Source organism: Nuphar pumila, chromosome 3 (genome assembly GCF_984573655.1).
Source record: "Nuphar pumila chromosome 3, dmNupPumi1.hap1.1, whole genome shotgun sequence".
In the NCBI taxonomy this organism is placed as follows: Eukaryota; Viridiplantae; Streptophyta; class Magnoliopsida; order Nymphaeales; family Nymphaeaceae; genus Nuphar; species Nuphar pumila.
In genome coordinates, this window is record NC_143251.1 from 27986815 (window position 1) to 28006154 (window position 19340).

Genomic DNA, 19340 nt, shown 5'->3' on the forward strand with positions numbered 1-19340 from the left:
GCTTTTGCGTACTTTGTTCAAGTGTTGTGAGAGTGCCTTCGTGCACATCCTTTCTAAAGTATTTGTGCTCGTATGCGTATTGTCTTATCATAGACAATTTTACAATGCATGTCTACTTTGGATTCAAGGCCACCCACCCGGCTTCGACCCCGTCCATACGCTTCGACAAACCAGCGATGTCCTTACGCGCATCATACCCTCTTGAACTTTGGTCATCATGGCCATCAGTTGCGCCATTGGATCTTCGTTGTCGGTCGCCACCCGTTCCTTTCCAGTCGCCGGATCGCTCCTCGCCTCTTGACCCATATCGCTGTCGAAGGAGGAAAACCATGGGCTCTGATACCACTTTGATGCAGCGAGACACCGGCCTTCACGCGAGCTTGAATGTGGAGTTGAAGAGCACAACTCTCACGTCGTGCAATGAACAGAAAGAGGCTCAAATAATAACCCCTCCGAAACACAGTGGTATGAATCTCTATTTTTATTTCAGTAGAGATCAATCGAAATAATGAAATCGGTCTTAACAGGATACGATACGAATAACATTAAACTAAAGAAGGAACAAGAGATGAATGAAGAATGGCTGACAGAAAGAAAAGCAAAACAAAAGACAAAGCTACTGCAATATTTTTATCTTCTCTGTGCACAAAACCCTAGGAGAGGGCATTAATAGGCTGCGGGTGGACCTGGGTCTCGGGTCCAGTCATGGGCCCGAGACGTGCCCCGAATCCTCCTTCTGTTGGATATGTGGCATTTGGATCTGCGCTCGCCTGGAGTAAGTACGCAACACGTCCCTGCATCGGGTCACCTTACCTGCGATCGGATCCAGCTCTTGGGTCCGACCATCCATCCTCTGAAGTGGATCGGGTTCCTGGGCCGAGTCCGGGTCACGTGTTACAGACACAGTCGGGTCCTGCTCTGCATCAAAGAGGGAATAGGATGGCATCCTATGGCCAGAGTGACCCTTATTATAAGCAGGACCTGATGTTTCCTTTACCAAAATAATAGCAGAAACAATCAGAAAAATATAAACATAATTGATAATGCTGTTTGTGATCCCTTTATTTTATTCCAAATTAGGGCAGTTCTGTGGTTGAATATGATACTTGTATTTTACTATAAATGCAGCCTAGCAATTTTGCTTGCTTTAGAATTCAAATGTTTTGCTCCTGCACTGAAAATTCTTCATTTGTTACAGTGGTTGTTCCTCACCTGAATATGTAGTTATTTTCTTCTCAAAGGGTTGGTCTGAAGATTCTGGACCCCATTATCATGATTCATGACATCAAGGGTTATAACATTATGTAGGTGGTTTTGTTCTATGTAGGGGATGTCACTTGGCAGCCTGCATTAGTGCTTTCAAGATTTTTGAGGAACTGTAATTTTCTAATAATGTAATAATGTGATTTTTTTTTCTTTATATTGGTGGAAGCATATTTTTCTTTTCCGCTTAATTAAAGAATGATTTGATATTCATGTCTTAGATAATCTATCAGTTTAGTCAAATTCAGAGTCATAATCAATATAGATACAAGCTTGTGTTTCAGATCTTACATGCATCTATTTTCCAGTTATATAGAACAAAATCCCTTGATTAGATTATGATTTGCTTTCCTTTCTTTTTTCCTACTTTCAGCAACTCCACACATTAATTTGCACATTGAAATATTAAAATTTCACAAACTAAAGCATCTTCATGTGCATATATATATGTAAATTTTAAAAATGCAACATGACCATGTGATTACTTATATGTTGCTTTCAATTATAAATGTTACCACTGACATGACCAAGAGGTTGTTTGCTCGAAACCAGTGAGCAGCACAATGATTTGATAGATTTCCAACCAGCTCTATGGGGAATATCAAGACTATAGTAAAAGGCTATCAAGGATGGGTAGGTTGCAGGTGGGACAAAACGATCAGCAACAGTAACTATGAAGGCAAGTCCTATGTAGAAGGATTACATAAGATCCTCTATGGCACACCATATACATATCCCTTTTTTTGTTTTTTCTTTGAAACATGATGATGTACCTTGGCTTGTCAGTCACGAATTTTGGGAGAGCACGATTTGTCCTTGGAAGCTATCTCAGCTAGTTTGTGAGTTGCAAGATGAGTGCATTTAGTCTCCAGCTATGCAATGTTTTGTTCCAGCATATTAATTTAAATAAACTTGTCAAGATTCAGTTGCTCCTCAAATATTCTCTGTGAGATATTTCCATGTGGTACATAAGCATTAGTAGAACAATCTATACTACTATGATGAGGGGCATTAAGAAGCTGAAAATTAGTTGTGCCATAACGTTTTTCCTGTTGCTCTGCTCAATAAGAGCAAAAAGCCTCAAGCAGTCAATATTGATATACTTGCTGGCCCAAGATGGGAATTCTCATAGGCAAAATGAGATCCCAGGATTGTGGTTGCAGGTGAGGATGGTGAGGGACTCTCCTCTTCTTCTATATCAAGTTGTATGTTGGTGGTGAGGACATTTTTAAACTGAGAGAAGAAAGCGTGCATGTATTCATTTATTCTGGCTGTGTTATGTAAAATTTGGGATGGAGGCTAGCAAAGATGAGGTGGACCATGAATGCTAATTAAGAAATGGGATCAAGCATCAGGAAGGGGTGAATAGACCTATATTGTTCATGATTTTCATAAATTTCTACAATTTTTTTTTGATATTTTCTTGTTTTTGTAATTTCTGACATGGGATGATATTGCCACTCATCCGTTTTGCATTTTGCGGACGAGAGTTTTATGTCTTGCCTGTATATATTTTGTATGTGGGAACACTGCCAGTATCTGTAACAGATTTTTTTTTCAAATGCTTGCACTTGTGTATTTCCTCTCTCTTGAGCGTGTGCAAGGACGGGCCATTTTCTAGTCACTTTAAAGCAAATTGAAGTAATCAGGACATGCTTATTATAATTATATTCCTTCAGATATAACATACAAGGATGCAACCAGCTGATCTCACTGCCCTGCTCAAATCGCCATCCTCATGCAAGCTTCTGAAAATCTTTTTCCTGATGTGTTTTGTTTTGGGCAGCAAGCCACGGGATTCTGGCCCCCTCTTTGATTGATTGAATTCAAATCTGACATAAAACATTAAGTGTTACATTGTGAGCTCTCCTTCTCAGGAGAGCAGTCCAGAGGTTTATTTTTCAAAACATTGTGTCTCCCCCAGGGTTACCGGAAGCGCCTACCTAAAAGGGGAAGCGCGCTTCGGAAGCGTGAAACGTCACGCTTCCGAAGCGTGGGGGGGAAGCGTCCCCCTTTTTTGGGAAGCGCGCTTCCCTTTAATGGGGGACGCGTTTCCCTTAAATGGGGGACGCGCTTCCCTTTAATGGGAAGCGCGCTTCCCATCACGCTTCCCCCTCGCTTCCCCCACGCTTCCCCCTCGCTTCCCTTGTTTTTTTTTCAATTTTTTGTATTTTTTATTTTTATTTTTTTCGCTTCCTCTCGCATCCGAGACGCTTCCTAGGTCGCTTCCGAGACGCTTCCTAGGTCGCTTCCGAGACACTTCCCGAATCGGTCCTAAGTGGTCCCACGCTTCCCCGCTTCCTAAAATTTTGAAAGTGCCTCGCTTCCCGCTCCCGCTTCCCGTATCGCTTCCCGCTCCCGCTTTCTCAACTGGCAACCATGGTCTCCCCAACTCTTCTCAAAGAGAACAGAACATTACAAAGCACCATGTGGGGATTCGTGTACTTCACTTGCCAACTTGCTTCCTCCCGATGTGTTGCAAGGAAAATCTGTTCATATGGATTTTCATAATTGTGTCTTTCTTCCAATCCAATTTCTTGACTGATCATCAAACCAATTAGAGCTCCAGACATGAGCTAACTGCAGCAGCTCCATCAAAATTTTGGTGCAATCACTACATACATTTATCCAGCCATTCGCAAAACAGGATCAACTTGCAGTCATGGAATACTCACTAAAATAGGGACTTGGTGCTTGCATGATAGCTCAATATAGGTCTACAAACCAATGACAATAATTTACTTTCTCCATAAATCTTGAGAAAATATTAGCATTTTAACAACAACTATGCCTTCATCCCAAAACAATTGGGGTCGGCGACATGAACCAAAAAAGAAAATCATTCTGGGTCTTCTACATGAATCCCTCTCCTCTAATCATTTCTATCCAATGCCATGTCCTCGGTGAGGTTCAAAGCATTCGTATCCTTTCCTATCATCTCCATCCAAGTCTTCTTAGGCCTACCCCGACCTCTTTTAACTAATATATTTTCCCATTTCTCCATCCTTCTAACTGGAGCATCATTAGGCCTTCGCCGAATATGTCCAAACCACCGTAAACGATTCTCTCTCATCTTATTTTCAATGGATGCAACGCCTACCTTCTCATGTATCTTCTCGTTTCGAATCTTATCTTTTATTGTATTTTCACACATCCATCTAAGCATACGCATCTCAGCTACACTCATTTTTTGAATATGATGTCTCTTGACAGCCCAACATTTCGTACCATATAGTAAAGCGGGCTTAATTGTAGTCCTATAAAACTTTTTCTTCAACCGCAATGGCATTCTACGATTGCATAACACTCCAGTTGCACTTTTCCATTTCATCCACCCAACCTTTATCCTATGATTTACATCTCCATCAAATACTTTTGAATGATACAACAACAACAACAACAACTACACCTTCATCCCAAAACAATTGGGGCCGGCGATACGAGCCAAAAAAAGAAAATCATTCTGGGTCTTCCACATGAATCCTTCTCCTCCAATCATTTCTATCCAATGCCATGTCCTCGGTGAGGTTCAAAGCATTCATATCCTTTCCTATCATCTCCATCCAGGTCTTCCTAGGCCTACCCCGACCTCTTTTAACTAATATATTTTCTCATTTCTCCATCCTTCTAACTGGAGCATCATTAGGCCTTCGCCGAATATGCCCTCTGTAAATGATTCTCTCTCATATTATTTTCAATGGGTGCAACGCCTACCTTCTTATGTATCTCCTCATTCCGAATCTTATCTTTTATTGTATTTCCACACATCCATCTAAGCATATGCATCTCAGCTACACTCATTTTTTGAATATGATGTCTCTTGGCAGCCTAACATTCCGTACCATATAGTAAAGTGGGCCTAATAGTCATCCTATAAAACTTTCCCTTCAACAGCAATGGCATTCTACGATCGCACAACACTCCAGTTGTACTTTTTCATTTCATCCACCCAACCTTTATCCTATGATTTACATCTCCATCAATTTCTCCATACTTTTGAATGATAGATCCCAAATATTTGAAACAATCATCCACCGGTATTTCTTGCTCACCAAGCTTCACTACACTCCATCACTACTTCGTTGCTTACTAAACCAACATTCCATATATTCTGTCTTACTCTTACTCAACTTAAAACCTCTTGCTTCCAATGTCTGTCTCCACAATTCTAACTTAGCATTAACCCCAGCTCTAGACTCATCAATCAAAACAATATCATCAACAAACAACATACACCACGGCACATTTTCTTGAATTGATCTCATAAGCTTATCCATCACTATAGCAAATAGAAAAAGGCTTAAAGCAGATCCTTGATGTAACCCAACCGTTATAGGAAAATTGGTTGTCACCCCTCCACAAGTGCAGACATTGGTTACTACTCCTTCGTACATATCTTTAATTATACTAATGTACTTGAGAGAAACACCTTTCTTCATCATTATCCACCAGAGAACATCCCTAGGTACTCTATCGTATGCCTTCTCCAAATCAATAAAAACCATAAGCAAATCTTTGTTCCTCTCTATATATCTCTCAATAAGATGTCTAAGAAGATGTATAGCTTCCATAGTTGATCTTCCAGGCATAAAACCAAATTGATTCTCCGATATCATGACAACCTTCCTCAACCTATACTCAATCACCCTCTCCCAAAGTTTCATAGTATGACTTATGAGTTTTATACCACGATAGTTTGTACAATCTTGTATATCACCCTTATTCTTATATAGAGGCACCAAAGTACTCTTCATCCACTCATTAGGCATTTTAAAATTAATTAAATTCCTTTTCTTGGAATAATATTGAAAATATATTAATAATGCATATAAAAAGCAAGGATATGGACAAGAATAATGCTTCATTAAATTTTTTTACATAACATTGTGATCAGAAATATTTTTGACATATCGCTGACATCGCCCTACGTTTAAGATATCACAACATTTCAGAAAAGAGTGAAGATAGGCACACAGTCTCCGGAGGCTAGAGCCATTTGAAGTTATCACAATATTCGGTAGATGGTGTATCTTACATTCTTCAGGCTCAGTGAGAATTGAGCCAAGAGAGACCAAAACTATCCTGCAAGAAAGGTTCCTTAAACCATCCCCATCTCCTCCCTCCAATTAACACAATAATTATGTGCCAGCATTGCTAGGAGATCGTACATATGAATTCTCCTTCCCCTAGCAATGAGGAAAAGACCATCGTCTGCTGATCTGATTGTGGTCCATCTGATAACTACCAAACCATGAAAAACTTCCAGTTGGTCTAAGTATAATTCTTACAAGCTATAACTCAGACTGGCACTCTTGCATCAGAGTAATTTGAACCCATAGAGCCTACAGCCTCTTTGCCGCCTACTTCACTTCCATCCCTAGACCTGATCTTTCAAGCATACCTCCTTTTTGGCTAGTGGAACCCAAAGCATCACAATATATGCTGCAGGGAATTCTCTTCCAATATTAATTCGATTCACATACTGGAGGATCTGCTACTAAAATAAATTGCATTTCTCCATCATCTAAGCACCCAAACAAACTTTCCATGCTTTGTTGTTGCACAGCTTTCTATTAGTTTGGTATAAGATTGTCTTCAGAGTCATGGGTTGTGAATTATGGGCCACTGGTCTTGCCTTCCATTAGCCTAAGACATTTCTCTCTCTCAGATTATACTGGAGTTTGAGCATGTTTAGTGTTGCACATTGATAAAGACACTTACTATAATGCAATATGCAAAATTTACTGAAAACAACAAACTTACAATGAAGTTCTCATTGGTATAGAGCGCACATAATAACTAAAATACTCAGTGCTAGACTGCTATCAGCAATGTATATTTTTCAAAAATGAGATATGGATGCTTCAAAGAAATACAACAGATAAGAACTATAGCAGTTCAAAAAGCCTAAAGCTTGTGTTACCTGATTCTGCGTGTGACTGTTCAACCTCTAGAAGTTGTTCGATCCCAGTTTTTATTGTCATGAACCTTGGTGGTTCATAGCTTTTCTTTCCTCTGGGTAAACTCACAAAGAAAGAACCATTTTCCATATTAGCTTAAAGATTACCACGAGGTGAGAAATGAATGAGACATATGCTTCATTTACACAGGCACAGGGAAAGACAATGGATTATTCAACTGGCATGAAGAGTGTATATCTTTCTGATAGTACAGCATAGATATCCTAAAAACCTGACTGCTACGCTCCTAAACATCAGTTGTCAAATAAAATCTGGCCATGATCAAAGAAAATGGAATATGGCCTTTCTGTGTACCATAATCACATAAATCTCAAACACGGCACTTGAAACACAATGCAAAAGTAAATGCAAGAAAGCACAAAGCATGAATCCCAAAATATTCATCTTCTAGGTGTTTACCTGCATAAAGATTCTAAAGACGGTTCCTTCACGCGTATATCTGCAGTTGAAATTATTTCCCATGAGATGCTGGATATACAAAAATAGCAGATCAATGTAAAAGGAAAGAATACATAAACATGTTCCATATTAACTGCAAGAAGGTGACAAAATTAAAGAAATATGAAATACAAAAAATGGATGTGCATGCGTTACCATATAAATCAGAAAATGGTAGGAAAAAATTTTCACTGATGAAGGTTATACTAATTTGGCAGAATCTGTGACTTCAAAATATAAACAAAGGACTATTTTCTTAGGGAGCATTAGCAACATGGACATCTCATAGCCAAACAAAACTAAATTTACAGCACGCAGATGCCATATGCTCAAGCATGCGTGTGCATGCAAGTCTGCTCACTATTCACAAACTTATCTCTTGACATAGACAAGGGTTTCACCTTTTAAGAACTAAAAATGAGAATGGCCAAGCTACAAAAGCTAGGGTTTGGAGAATTCAATGTTAACTGATATCAGCAAAAGTTTTTTTTTCCACAAAGGCACGATCCAACCAATGAATGAAATTTGTTGCAAGGCCTGCCAACACTAAAAACAACAGTGGCAAATAATAAGTCTCCATCAGATCTACCACTTCAATGAAGGGCCAACATGTTCGATCATGCCTTCATGAACTCCCCAAATGTATATATATATAAAAAATCGCCCAAACAAAAGAACTACTATAGGACTTTGAACTGGCTTATCCTAAGAAGACTTCTTATGTTGTTTCATCTGATATCAAAAGTTCATACATCAAAAAAGGCTCACAGGAAAAAGAAACTTTCAGTTGTAAGAAAATGAATTTGTTTCAATTTTTTACCATTTAAAAGAAATTGCATATTTTCTGGTTCTTATGGGTGTGCAATCATTTTCTAGAAAGACTGACTATCTTTCACCAAATGATCAGGCCTTTAGGTTAGGGGAATTGACATTTACTGCTAATATTTCATCACTTATTCACATCTTCCTGATTTCCACGTGTTCCTACAAGAGTTGCATCCACATGATAATGATGATGAATCTCCAGTGTTTCATGATAGTGAAGCACATCATAATGCAAAAAGATAGTGTGTGCATCACCTCTCAGGTTCTATCCTCAACATTGCTGGCTTCCCCACAAATGTCAACCTTTCCCCATCTTAAAAACAGTTGACTTTAAAATCTCTATGCACCCTTGCACCCTCAAGAGATGGATCAAGAATGTTATCATTATACTTTTACATTTCATCTCTTTCTCAACCTCATCTAGATAAAAGGGTGAACAGACTATATATAGGGCTCTTGACATACAGGGCAGGATTTTGTACACATAAAAATAGATGTTCTAACATATCTCTTATTTTCATGCACATTAGGAAGAAAACAAAGTGATACAACCATGATCTGTAATAAAACACAAAAATACAAGTAGATGCCTCTTATGGGCTTACAAGATATACAAGAGTGAACACAACCAAGGACCACTTATGGGTCAATACAAGAACACAAGCACAAAGCCACTAAAGGGCAAGAGAGAGCATAAAAAATATAAAATGAATTTTATATAAATGCGTGAGACAAGCATAATCATACAAGAGGGGGTTCACATATGCGAGGACACACACAAGGGCCATTAAGACCTTCCCCAATGGCTAGAAATAGAGTCGTTGGGGAGGTCCCCAATTACAATAATGCCCTTAACCTAAGGTTAAGGAACAATAAAACAAAAACAAAAATATTAAAAAACTGTTGTGCCCCTAATGGGCACAGCCTATTCCAACTCTGTGAAAAGACTGAAATACCCCTAATGGGTATTTCCTATTACAACACAATAAGTAGGTAATATATATATACTATATATATGTATAAATATACTATATATATAGGAAAAGTGGTAGGTACTTTAACATTAGGTACTTGAACATGCTGGCCGTCCATCGCGCGCTTGATGGACGACCAACATAAAAAAAAAATTAACATAAAAAACAAGTATTTCCGCCCAAATGAGCAATAGCGGCGACAAAAATTGCTGCTATTAACCTTTAGTGGCGATTTTTGTCGCCGCGATAGACCTTTAGCAGTGACTTTTGTCGCCACTATTGCTCGTTTGGCGGCAAAACTTGTTTTTGACATTGAACGTCCTTCAAGTGTGCGATGGCCGGCCAACATGTTCAAGTACGTGTCAAGTACCTAATGTTCAAGCACCTACACACTATTATATATATATATATATACAACTTAACACTCCCCCTCAAACTTATGATTGGATGACTGAAAGTTTGTCAAGTGAGAAATGAAACTGAGAAGAAGGAAACACCTTTGTGAAGAAATCAGCTAACTGAAATTCCGATGCTACATACGACACGATAGTCTTCTTAAGGTACTCTTCGCAAACATAGTGATAATCCATCTTGATATGCTTGGTCCATTCATGAAATGTCATTACCAGCTATGTAGACGACACTTTTGTTATCACAACATAAACTTGAAGGTGACTTCATCTGCACCCCATGTCTTCTAATAATCCCAACCACACAATTTCAGATGTCGTGGTGGCGATGACACGCTATTTAGCTTCAGTTGATGACAAAGATACTTTTTGCTGCTAGTCTCTTTCATACATACTTCAACCAAGATTTCATGTAGAGGTGGGGGCTCATCTTTGTTACGATGAGTAACGGTGACCCTCACTTGTTTGAATTCAGGTATAAGGCCTTGCATAAATTAAAAGGATTGCTCCTCTAAAATTTGTTTATTCATTAGACGAGAATCATTTGATATGTCCCGAATAAGCTCAAATTTAGCCATTTGGTCCCAAAGCCTCTTTAATGATCCATAGTATTCTTGTATACTTTGGTCATTTTGTTTACAATTGTGGATCTTGTTACATATTTCCCATTTATGGGCACCATCTTTTGGGTATAGGTTTGCTTGATAAAAGTCTAAGCCTCATCCACTCTCTCAAACTCTAAAATGTTCTCACATGGTTTCTTACACATGCTTCCCATGAAAAGAGAGTACTTTAGCATGGTCTACTTCCTATGCTTTATATGTATTTTTGTAATCTAAGAGAGCCTTATCTCTTTCTTGACCTTTAAGAGCTTCTGCTTTAGTCCCATCTTCTCCCACAACTGTTGTAAGAGTGAGTTGAGGTTCTAGAGTAGAACCATCAACCAAGTGTCGTAACTCTTTTTCCACTAGTATTCTCTTTACCGTAGTGGCCCATATGTTGTAGTTGGTCCCTTTGATGGGAACAACAGTTACAACTTCTTTGTCGACCATTGAAGCAAAGAGAAATCAGTAGAAAAAGGGAGAATACAAGAGGAAGAAGATAAGAAAAGAATAAAAGGTTGAATAAGGTTGATAGCATGCTTCCTGAAGCAACAAACCAACACTCCTCCAATCTTCATAGTCCACCACGCAATCTTCCAATACAAATTTTAACAAGAGAGCACCAAAGCTCTGATACCATGTAATGAAATACAAAAACACAAGTAGATGCCTCTTATGGGCTTATAAAAAACACAAGAGTGCACAAAATACAAGAACACAGGCAGAAAGCCACTAAAGGGCAAGAGAGAGAATAAAAAATATAAAATGGATTTCATATAAATGCTTGAAATAAGCACAATCATACAAGAGGGGGTTCACCCCTATATATATACACCACACACACACACACACACACACAAGGGCCATTGGGTCCTTCCCAAACGGCAAGAAATAGAGCCGTTGGGGAGTTCCCAATGACTCTAAAACCCAACTACAATAATGTCCTTAACCTAAAGTTAAAGGACAATAAAACAAAAAGAAAAAATATTAAAAGACTGTTGTGCCCCTAATGAGCACAGCCTATTACAACTTTGTGAAAAGACTGAAATACCCCTAATGGGTATTTCCTATTGCAAAACAATAAGTAGGTAATATATATATATACAACTTAACATGATCCACCTGGGCAAAAGAAAGAAATGAACATAAGAACAGTCAAATACATAGACAAATAATAAAAAATATGAATGCAAATGCAAGTTTTTCCTAAAAGAACAATGAAGTTTCATCAGTGCATCTCAACATACAATTAATGTAACATGGCCTGTGTTTACACTCAAAGAAACAATTTGAGTACCACTAGTACAATCTAAAGAGAAGCTCACCTAATAAACAAAGAGTATGCAATCCAAGTTCACGGTTTCTCTTAATCTTTTCATAAAAGCTATCAGGTCTCCATGTCTCTGTAAAGAATGGTATTGAAACTGTCTCACCGTAGCGATAAAGTTGCAAGCCACAAACTCCAACAGCATTCACTACAGAAGCATTGTGTACCACCTGAACTTCAACACCTATCTTTTTTGCCCGAAGAACCAGATCGGCATGAGTTGTTGCACTGTTCATAATAATCGTATCTCAATAGGCACATAAGCATATATTATGCAACAATTGTATCATATAACTGCCTTTTTCTTAGATTTCTACTTTCTGGACATGTCCAGGTAGAGGGGAAATCTGCCGAACTGAGAAAGAATAAGGCTGGCAAAAGCAAATGCCAAGGAGGGAAAACAAATATGAAAATGATGCACACACTCATTTGCCTAATTCATCCCACCAAGATTTTGAACAAATGACTGACTAACAATCACACTAAGTAGAAAGGGAAAGGGTTTTGATGACGGCACATCTGGTCTAGCATATCATGCAAAACATGTGGTTCTCAAGATCTTAGCATTCCCAGCCAGCTAGCTGGTCATGAGATGTAATTCGAACCATTTAATCACCAATTTGGGGAAATCATACTTAAAACACGAAGTGACCAATAGCTCTATCTGACACAATCTAATTGCTTTTTTGTTACTGTGATTTGTAACAGAAGTTTGCATCCTAAAGTTACATATAGGAATAAACTTTTCATCTTTAAATATATATAACAAAAAATAAAAACTTTGTTCTTTTAAGTCACACAAATTAGAAACTTCTATGTTATCGAATACTACAAACTATAGCAGGCAAACTGACCCGTGATGCTTAGTTTTCACAAAAGAAACTATCTGATTATAAAGTTTCTTTGAAGAAAAAAGGAAAAGGAACTCTGTGAAGTAGTTCCATACTAAATACTGGCCTTTGCTCGTGATACATTAAGATTGAATATGAAAACAATAACATTATTGGAGCACAAATCACACTGAAAATAGTGCCTCTAGTTTGAATAATGACAAACAAACAGTCTACCAAAAATCTAAATGAATCATAGGTGTAATGATGTATGTTGCAATCCCACCAATTTATGGGTTTCAATGTTGTTTGACAAACTGTAGGCAGCATGTCCCCTTACCGTTTCATCACTACCAAGTAGAGTTTACACAAGGATAGTATGCAAAATAGGTAACTTAAATCCATGCACATGCTAGAATAACCACACACACAGACTATAGCTGATATTTTAAAACTGCTGCAATACAGTGGAAAACAATCTGATTATGAATTAATTCATGGAAAGATACTTCATGCAGTTACTAGACAAGTCAAAAGTTCTCTTAGAACAAACCAATTTAGAAACAGTCACAAATATTGGCATCGGCCATATCCTGGCGAGGCTATTTCTCACGATATTATAGTTTCAGTGATAAATCTCGAGGCTAAAAAATTTAAAATATATATAAAAATAACAAAAATAAGTTATAAAATATCATGTTTAGACAATAAAATACATTATAGTAAAGAAAATATGTAAAATGTAAAAGAAAGAAGAAAAACATATTTAAGATGTAGAAAATAAATAAAACAGTGAAAATAATTGATAATATCATGATATTCTCGTGATAATATCGCGATATAATTAAAGTAGTGACATTTTCAAAATATCATGATATTTTGCCTTTAATATTGTTTGCTGAAAATACAGCGATAATATCGTGATATTTTGAAAATGTCACTGACATCTGTGACTATGGCTTGAAATTATTTTAAAACAAAAGGAAACTACAATTTCCAAATAAAGTGTAGTATGTCTACAGCATCAATTACCTTGTCTACAGAAAGAACAAATCAGCAATGCAGTCTCTCAACAAATGAGTCATTAAAAAATATATACATTAAGGTCATTATCCAAATAAAAATAAGAGCACGAAACAAGCAACCCTATGCCACAGTTAGGTTTCTGAAAGAAGCACATGGTGCTTGTTGGAACGAAAAGGAAAAGGCCTTGCATACCCAAAAGGATCACCTACAACCAGGAAAGCCACATTCATTTCAGAAGCTTCAAACAGTATAGCATCTGCCCCTTCCTCCACCATCTCTCTATCTGCCAAAATTATTTGCTTCCCATATAGTTCTTCCTATAAAGACAAAAAAAATCACTTCAAATAATTCCTTCCACCCTAACATAAACTAGCAAATATGGTATACAACAACCAAAAAGTTACTAGAGTCCTGCAGGTAAAAAGAGTCAACCAAACAACAATAAAATGATAAAGAAGTTAGAACACTGAGAACAGTCGAGAACTCACACTACGGAGCAATGCAATATTGCATATTATTCAAGTATTAAACATGAGTGAGTGCATTCCAATAAAATAAGAACAGGAAAAGTGGTGGTACCAATGTAGAGAGGCCAGTGGGGGAGAGACCAAAGGAGAGCAAAGAAGTGTAGGCCTCCATATAGACTTTGTGACATCTTTTGATAGCTTCAAGGCCCTTCAATGTTATATCTTTCCCATCACCCAAGCCCAGCCCAATTATGTAGAGCATCTCTACCTGCATGACAGTGATGTTAGAGGCCTCATATAATAATGGCAAGCACAACATAATATGTAAAATAAAGTAGTTCTCCCAAGCGTGAGTTGTACAATGAGGTGTGGAACCTATGGATCTATTTCCCATTGTATAATTTGTTTAGTCCTTGTCTACATAAATGGAATAAGGGTTCATTTATTCCAAATGTGGATGTAATGAAACAGTGTCCTCAAACATCTCAATCGGCTAAGTCACAGGGACTCGGCAAAGTAGGTGCCGCACCCGCGTCGACGCGATGCGATGCGGGTGTGGCACCCGGTGTGATCAACACAACTGTGGGTGCGGTCAATGCACCCAAGGTCATTTTCGTCTAATTTTTGAACGTAAAAAACAAAAAAAAAATATGCTTCCCGATCAAAAGGGGCTGCAAAAGAGGATTAGGGCAATTTTTTTTTGCCCTAATCCTTTCCTCTCCCGCGCAGCTTCGCTCTCTCACTCGTCTCCTCTCCTCCCGACGTCTCGCAGGGGAGCCCGACACCACCTCCTCCTCTCCCTCGTCGCAGGTACCCTCTCGCTCGCTCTCTTGTTGGGTAGGTAAGGGAGGGGCCGAGCCCCCCCCCTACTCCCTCTCGCTCTCTTGTTGGGTCAGCAGGGGAGTGGTCGAGCCCCCCTGCTCCCTCTCGCTCTTTTGTTGGGTCGGCAGGGGAGGGGCCGAGTCCCCCTCCCTGCTCCCTCTAATTTCAGGGAAGGGACCGAGCCCCCTCCCTGCACTCTCTGATTTTAGGGGAGGGCCGAGCCCCCCACCCTGCTCCCTCTAATTTCAGGGGAGGGGCCGAGCCCCTCCCTATTTTCGGCAGGAGAGCCGGGAGCTGGAGTCGATATTATAAATCTTGATTGTCTGTATAATTGTTTTTAATATAATTTTTTTTGTGTTTTCAGGATAAAAATGACGGATAAAGAGAAAGGATTTGCGTCATCCTCATCCCCACATATGAGTTTTGCTGCTAGTTTTGTTGATAGTTGTAGTGGGAGTAATGATGTGGGGCCACTATAGGTACATGTAGATAAACTTGCAAAAACTGAAGAAGGTGGCGGAAACAAGAGATTTTGATACAAGCTCTGTGAAAGGGATTTTGTTGGGTCTTACATAAGAGTGAAGGCTTATTTGTTGAAGATACCGGGACATGGCATTTCAGGATGCAGAAAAGTTGATGAAGCAATGCGAAGACAATACAAGAAGAATATAAAAAGAAAAAGACAATGAGTGATTCTTGTGCAATTAGTGTGCCATTTGGAAGCCACCAAGAAGATGCTGAAAAAAAAAAAAGTCAATGTAGGAGGTAGAGGAACGATACATGCAACATTCAATACATATGAAAGGAAGGATATATATAGAAAAGTAGGGTGATATTTTTATTCTAGTTCACTCCCATTTAATGCGGCTAGAAATCCTTATTGGAAGGATTTAGTAACATCTTTGACAAATTGTAATTTGAGTGTCTATGTGCCTCCAAGCTCAGAAAAACTACAAACCACACTTCTTGCAGAAGAGAGGGCAAATGTAGAAAGGTTGCTGAAGATTAAAAAATATTCATGGGAGGAAAATAAAGTTTCTATTGTTTCTGATGGATGGACAGATATTCAAATGCGTCCACTGATCAATTTCATTGCTTGTTCGCTTAGTGACCCAATATTCTTGAAAGCAGTTGATGCATCTAGGGAATATAAAAATGCAGAGTATTTAAAGGGGTTGTTTACAGAAGTCATAAAAGAAGTGGGTGATCTGAAAGTGGTACAAATTATTACAAACAACACTCCAGTTTGTAAAAGTGCAACTTTGAGTTTGGAGAGTGAGTACCCTCATATTTTTTGGACTCCCTGTATAGAACACAGCTTAAATTTGGCCCTAAAGAGCATCTGCAACCCCAAAGAAGAAGAAAATTCACAAGCATATGCTTTATGTTCATGGATTGATGATTTAGAAAGAAATGTCAAAAGCATTAGGAATTTTGTTGTTAACCACCATTGTGCTAATACTATATTTAATAGGCATTTTGACCTAAAATTGTTGACAGTTGTTGAAACATGTTTTGCGTCCATCATTGTAATGGTGAAGATGATTAAAAAAGTAAAAAATGCTTTGGTTAGCATGATAATTGATGAAAATTGGACATTCTATCGTGTTAATGATGATATCAAAGCTCTAGAAATTAAGAAATTCATTGTTGATGATGAGTTTTGGGACAAAGTGGTATACTTCCTTCAATTTACACAACTTATTTGGGAAATATTAAGAGAAGTTGATAAGGATGAACCCATGCTTCATAGAGTTTATGAAATGTGGGATAATATGATTGAAAAAATACAAATTGTAGTTTTCAAGCATAAAGAAAAAAATCTTGCATTGGATGATTCAGAATTTTTTAACTATATTAATTCAATTTTAATTAGAAGATGGGATAAGAGCAACACTCCTTTGCATTGCATGACACATTCTCTTAATCCAAAATATTATGCAAATAAGTGGCGGGCAGGTGCCATTGGTCGTGTCCCTCCAAATTTAGACCCAAAGCTATCAAAACATAAAAATATGTGTATGATAAGACTTTTTTCATAAGCATATCTTTTAAATCAAGTCACACAAGAGTTTGAAAAATTTTCATCTTCGAGATTATATGGACCGACATTATTCGCGAGGGAGGAGGATAATATAGATCCTATCACATGGTGGTCAACATTTGAATCAGAAACACCTCTTCTCCAACGTCTTGCATTAAGATTGCTATCACAGCCTGCTAGTTCATCTTGTTGTAAAAGAAATTGGAGCACATATTTTCAAATCCACAACATGAAGAGAAACAAACTCACCAATAAGCGTGCAGAAGATTCAGTATATGTTCATTCAAATCTTCGACTACTTTCGCGAACCAATGATGAATACAGGTACTAATTTGCTCATTCAGTTATTTGATTATTTCTTAGTTTTTCATTTAAATACACTTGTATTGTATTTAACATTTTCAAATTGGGTTTGTAACGCAGACAAGAAACATCCAAATTTTAGGATGTAAACCCACAAGAGTGTGACTTCGAGGGAGAGCATGATTTCAACATGACAAACATGAATTTAACTGAGCCCAGTATTCCTTTTAATGATGCATTTGATGATGAAGAAGAAAATTATTAAGATCCATTACTTCATCGTCATTTATATAATTATTCATGATCCTGCTGCGACACCTCTTTTGGTATGTAATTTAGTTCTTTTCTACTTTACTTATTTGATTGATATTTTGGTTGATTTATGTAATTGCTTTACTTATTTGATTGATATTTAGGTCGATATATTTCATGCATGATGAATGATATTATGACAATGTTAATTGTTAAAACTTCAAAAAAAAATAATTTTTTTACATTTTTGCCCTGCCACACCCCCGCACCCGCACCCGCACCCATGTGACATAGTCAATCGGTCAAATTCCGACCAATTGAATGTTCATTTTATGTTCGCGATGGTTTATACATGCCGGAGTCATGATCATTCTAAGTTGTGTGCTTCATTTCTCTGAACAGTGAAAAATTAACATTTGGTTGTATCAGGATTAAGGTTCATAAGCAAGTTTGAATAAGTTGAGCTTTCTTTGTTCAAGCTTGGCTTGATTTCGTTTGAGCTAGAGCCCAAGTTGGAGCACATGCTATCATGAGCTCAAGTCAAGCTTGAATCAACTCATCACAAGTTTGAGTGAAGTCTAAGTTGGCTCATTTAAAGGAAAATATTATTCTTTTGAAAAGAGATGGGAAGAAGATATGACATCTTAGGCTGTTTTTTTCCCTCTTTTTCTATGAAAGAATGATAAAGTGAAGCAATACTCCCAATCTGTTGTACCTAAGTCAGCCCATTACACACACACATTGTGAAAAGCTGTCACATAGGTGCGGGTTCGGATACGGGTGCGGATGTGGTGATGCAACACTTTAAAAAAACTTGGGTGCGGGGTGCGGGAGTATATATATATATATATATATAAACTTTAACGATTTTAAGTTAACACTAATGAAATAAAAACAATTATCATATCATCAATTCATCATGCATAAATTCATGCAATAAACCAAATTAACAATCTACAATTGCTATTCCTCATTAATAAAAAATAACACCACATTGGTGCATATATATAGCTTATGGTGGTACACTTGATTTACATAGATCTATGCTCCAAGAGAAAAATCTAACTGTTGGATCATGTTTAGAATATTCTATTTATTATTTTAATGTGTTAAAGTTGACTCAAATGCGACTTTTATATTATTTTTAAACCGCCCTTATTTTCATGAATTGTGAGTCGTTGATTTTCATTGTCTCAAAAATAAAATCTTATGGTGTATTAGACATGATAAAACCTTATAATATAGTAAATAAACTATGTTAAACACATTTGTACAGTTAGATTTATCATTTGGTGGCTAGATCTATACAAACAAGAGTGTGTATCACAATATGGAATCGTGGTACAAAACCACCATATATTTTTCCCTATTTTATATCATAGAATGTAGTTGATTGAAGCGATTGGTTACAAGCAAAAAGTTTAGAGTTCAAATCCTATTCCTTACAGTATGATACAATGTATTCATTTTATAAATGAACCAGTTTGAGCTTGACTTAGTAGGTTTAGAGTCCAAATTCTATTATTTTCAATTTTAAAAAAATGTTTATTTTTCAAACGAGTCAGCTCAAACTCGGCTTGGCTCACCACAAGAACAAGCTAAACTTGAACACCCTCTGTTCCCTGTGTCACAATGATACGGGTACATATGTGTATGTGTGTAACGCCCCAAAATTTCGAACTTTATAAACTCTTTGAAATAGTTGAAAAATTCATCTTCTTTACAGAGTTTATTTCTAAAATCAGCGAAAACGATTTCTTTAAAAAAAAAAGGACA

At 37.5% G+C, this 19340-nt stretch overlaps 1 protein-coding gene across 2 annotated transcripts in view; it reads right to left on the reverse strand.

The window, feature by feature from the left end:
- The window catches only part of LOC149842411 (Tetrapyrrole (Corrin/Porphyrin) Methylase), a 44552-nt gene that overhangs the window by 12026 nt on the left and 13186 nt on the right, over nucleotides 1-19340 (reverse strand). Inside the window, exons 2-6 of one of the 2 annotated variants that reach the window (XM_089999141.1) lie at nucleotides 14256-14411; nucleotides 13869-13993; nucleotides 11819-12048; nucleotides 7644-7683; nucleotides 7187-7278 (exon numbers count right to left, since the gene is read on the reverse strand). In XM_089999141.1, the coding sequence (XP_089855267.1) occupies nucleotides 7187-7278; nucleotides 7644-7683; nucleotides 11819-12048; nucleotides 13869-13993; nucleotides 14256-14405 (637 nt within the window). In that variant the 5' untranslated portion in view covers nucleotides 14406-14411. Of the gene's footprint in view, nucleotides 1-7186; nucleotides 7279-7643; nucleotides 7684-11818; nucleotides 12049-13868; nucleotides 13994-14255; nucleotides 14538-19340 lie in introns of those variants that run through there. The other variant, XM_089999140.1, reaches the window with a different exon arrangement.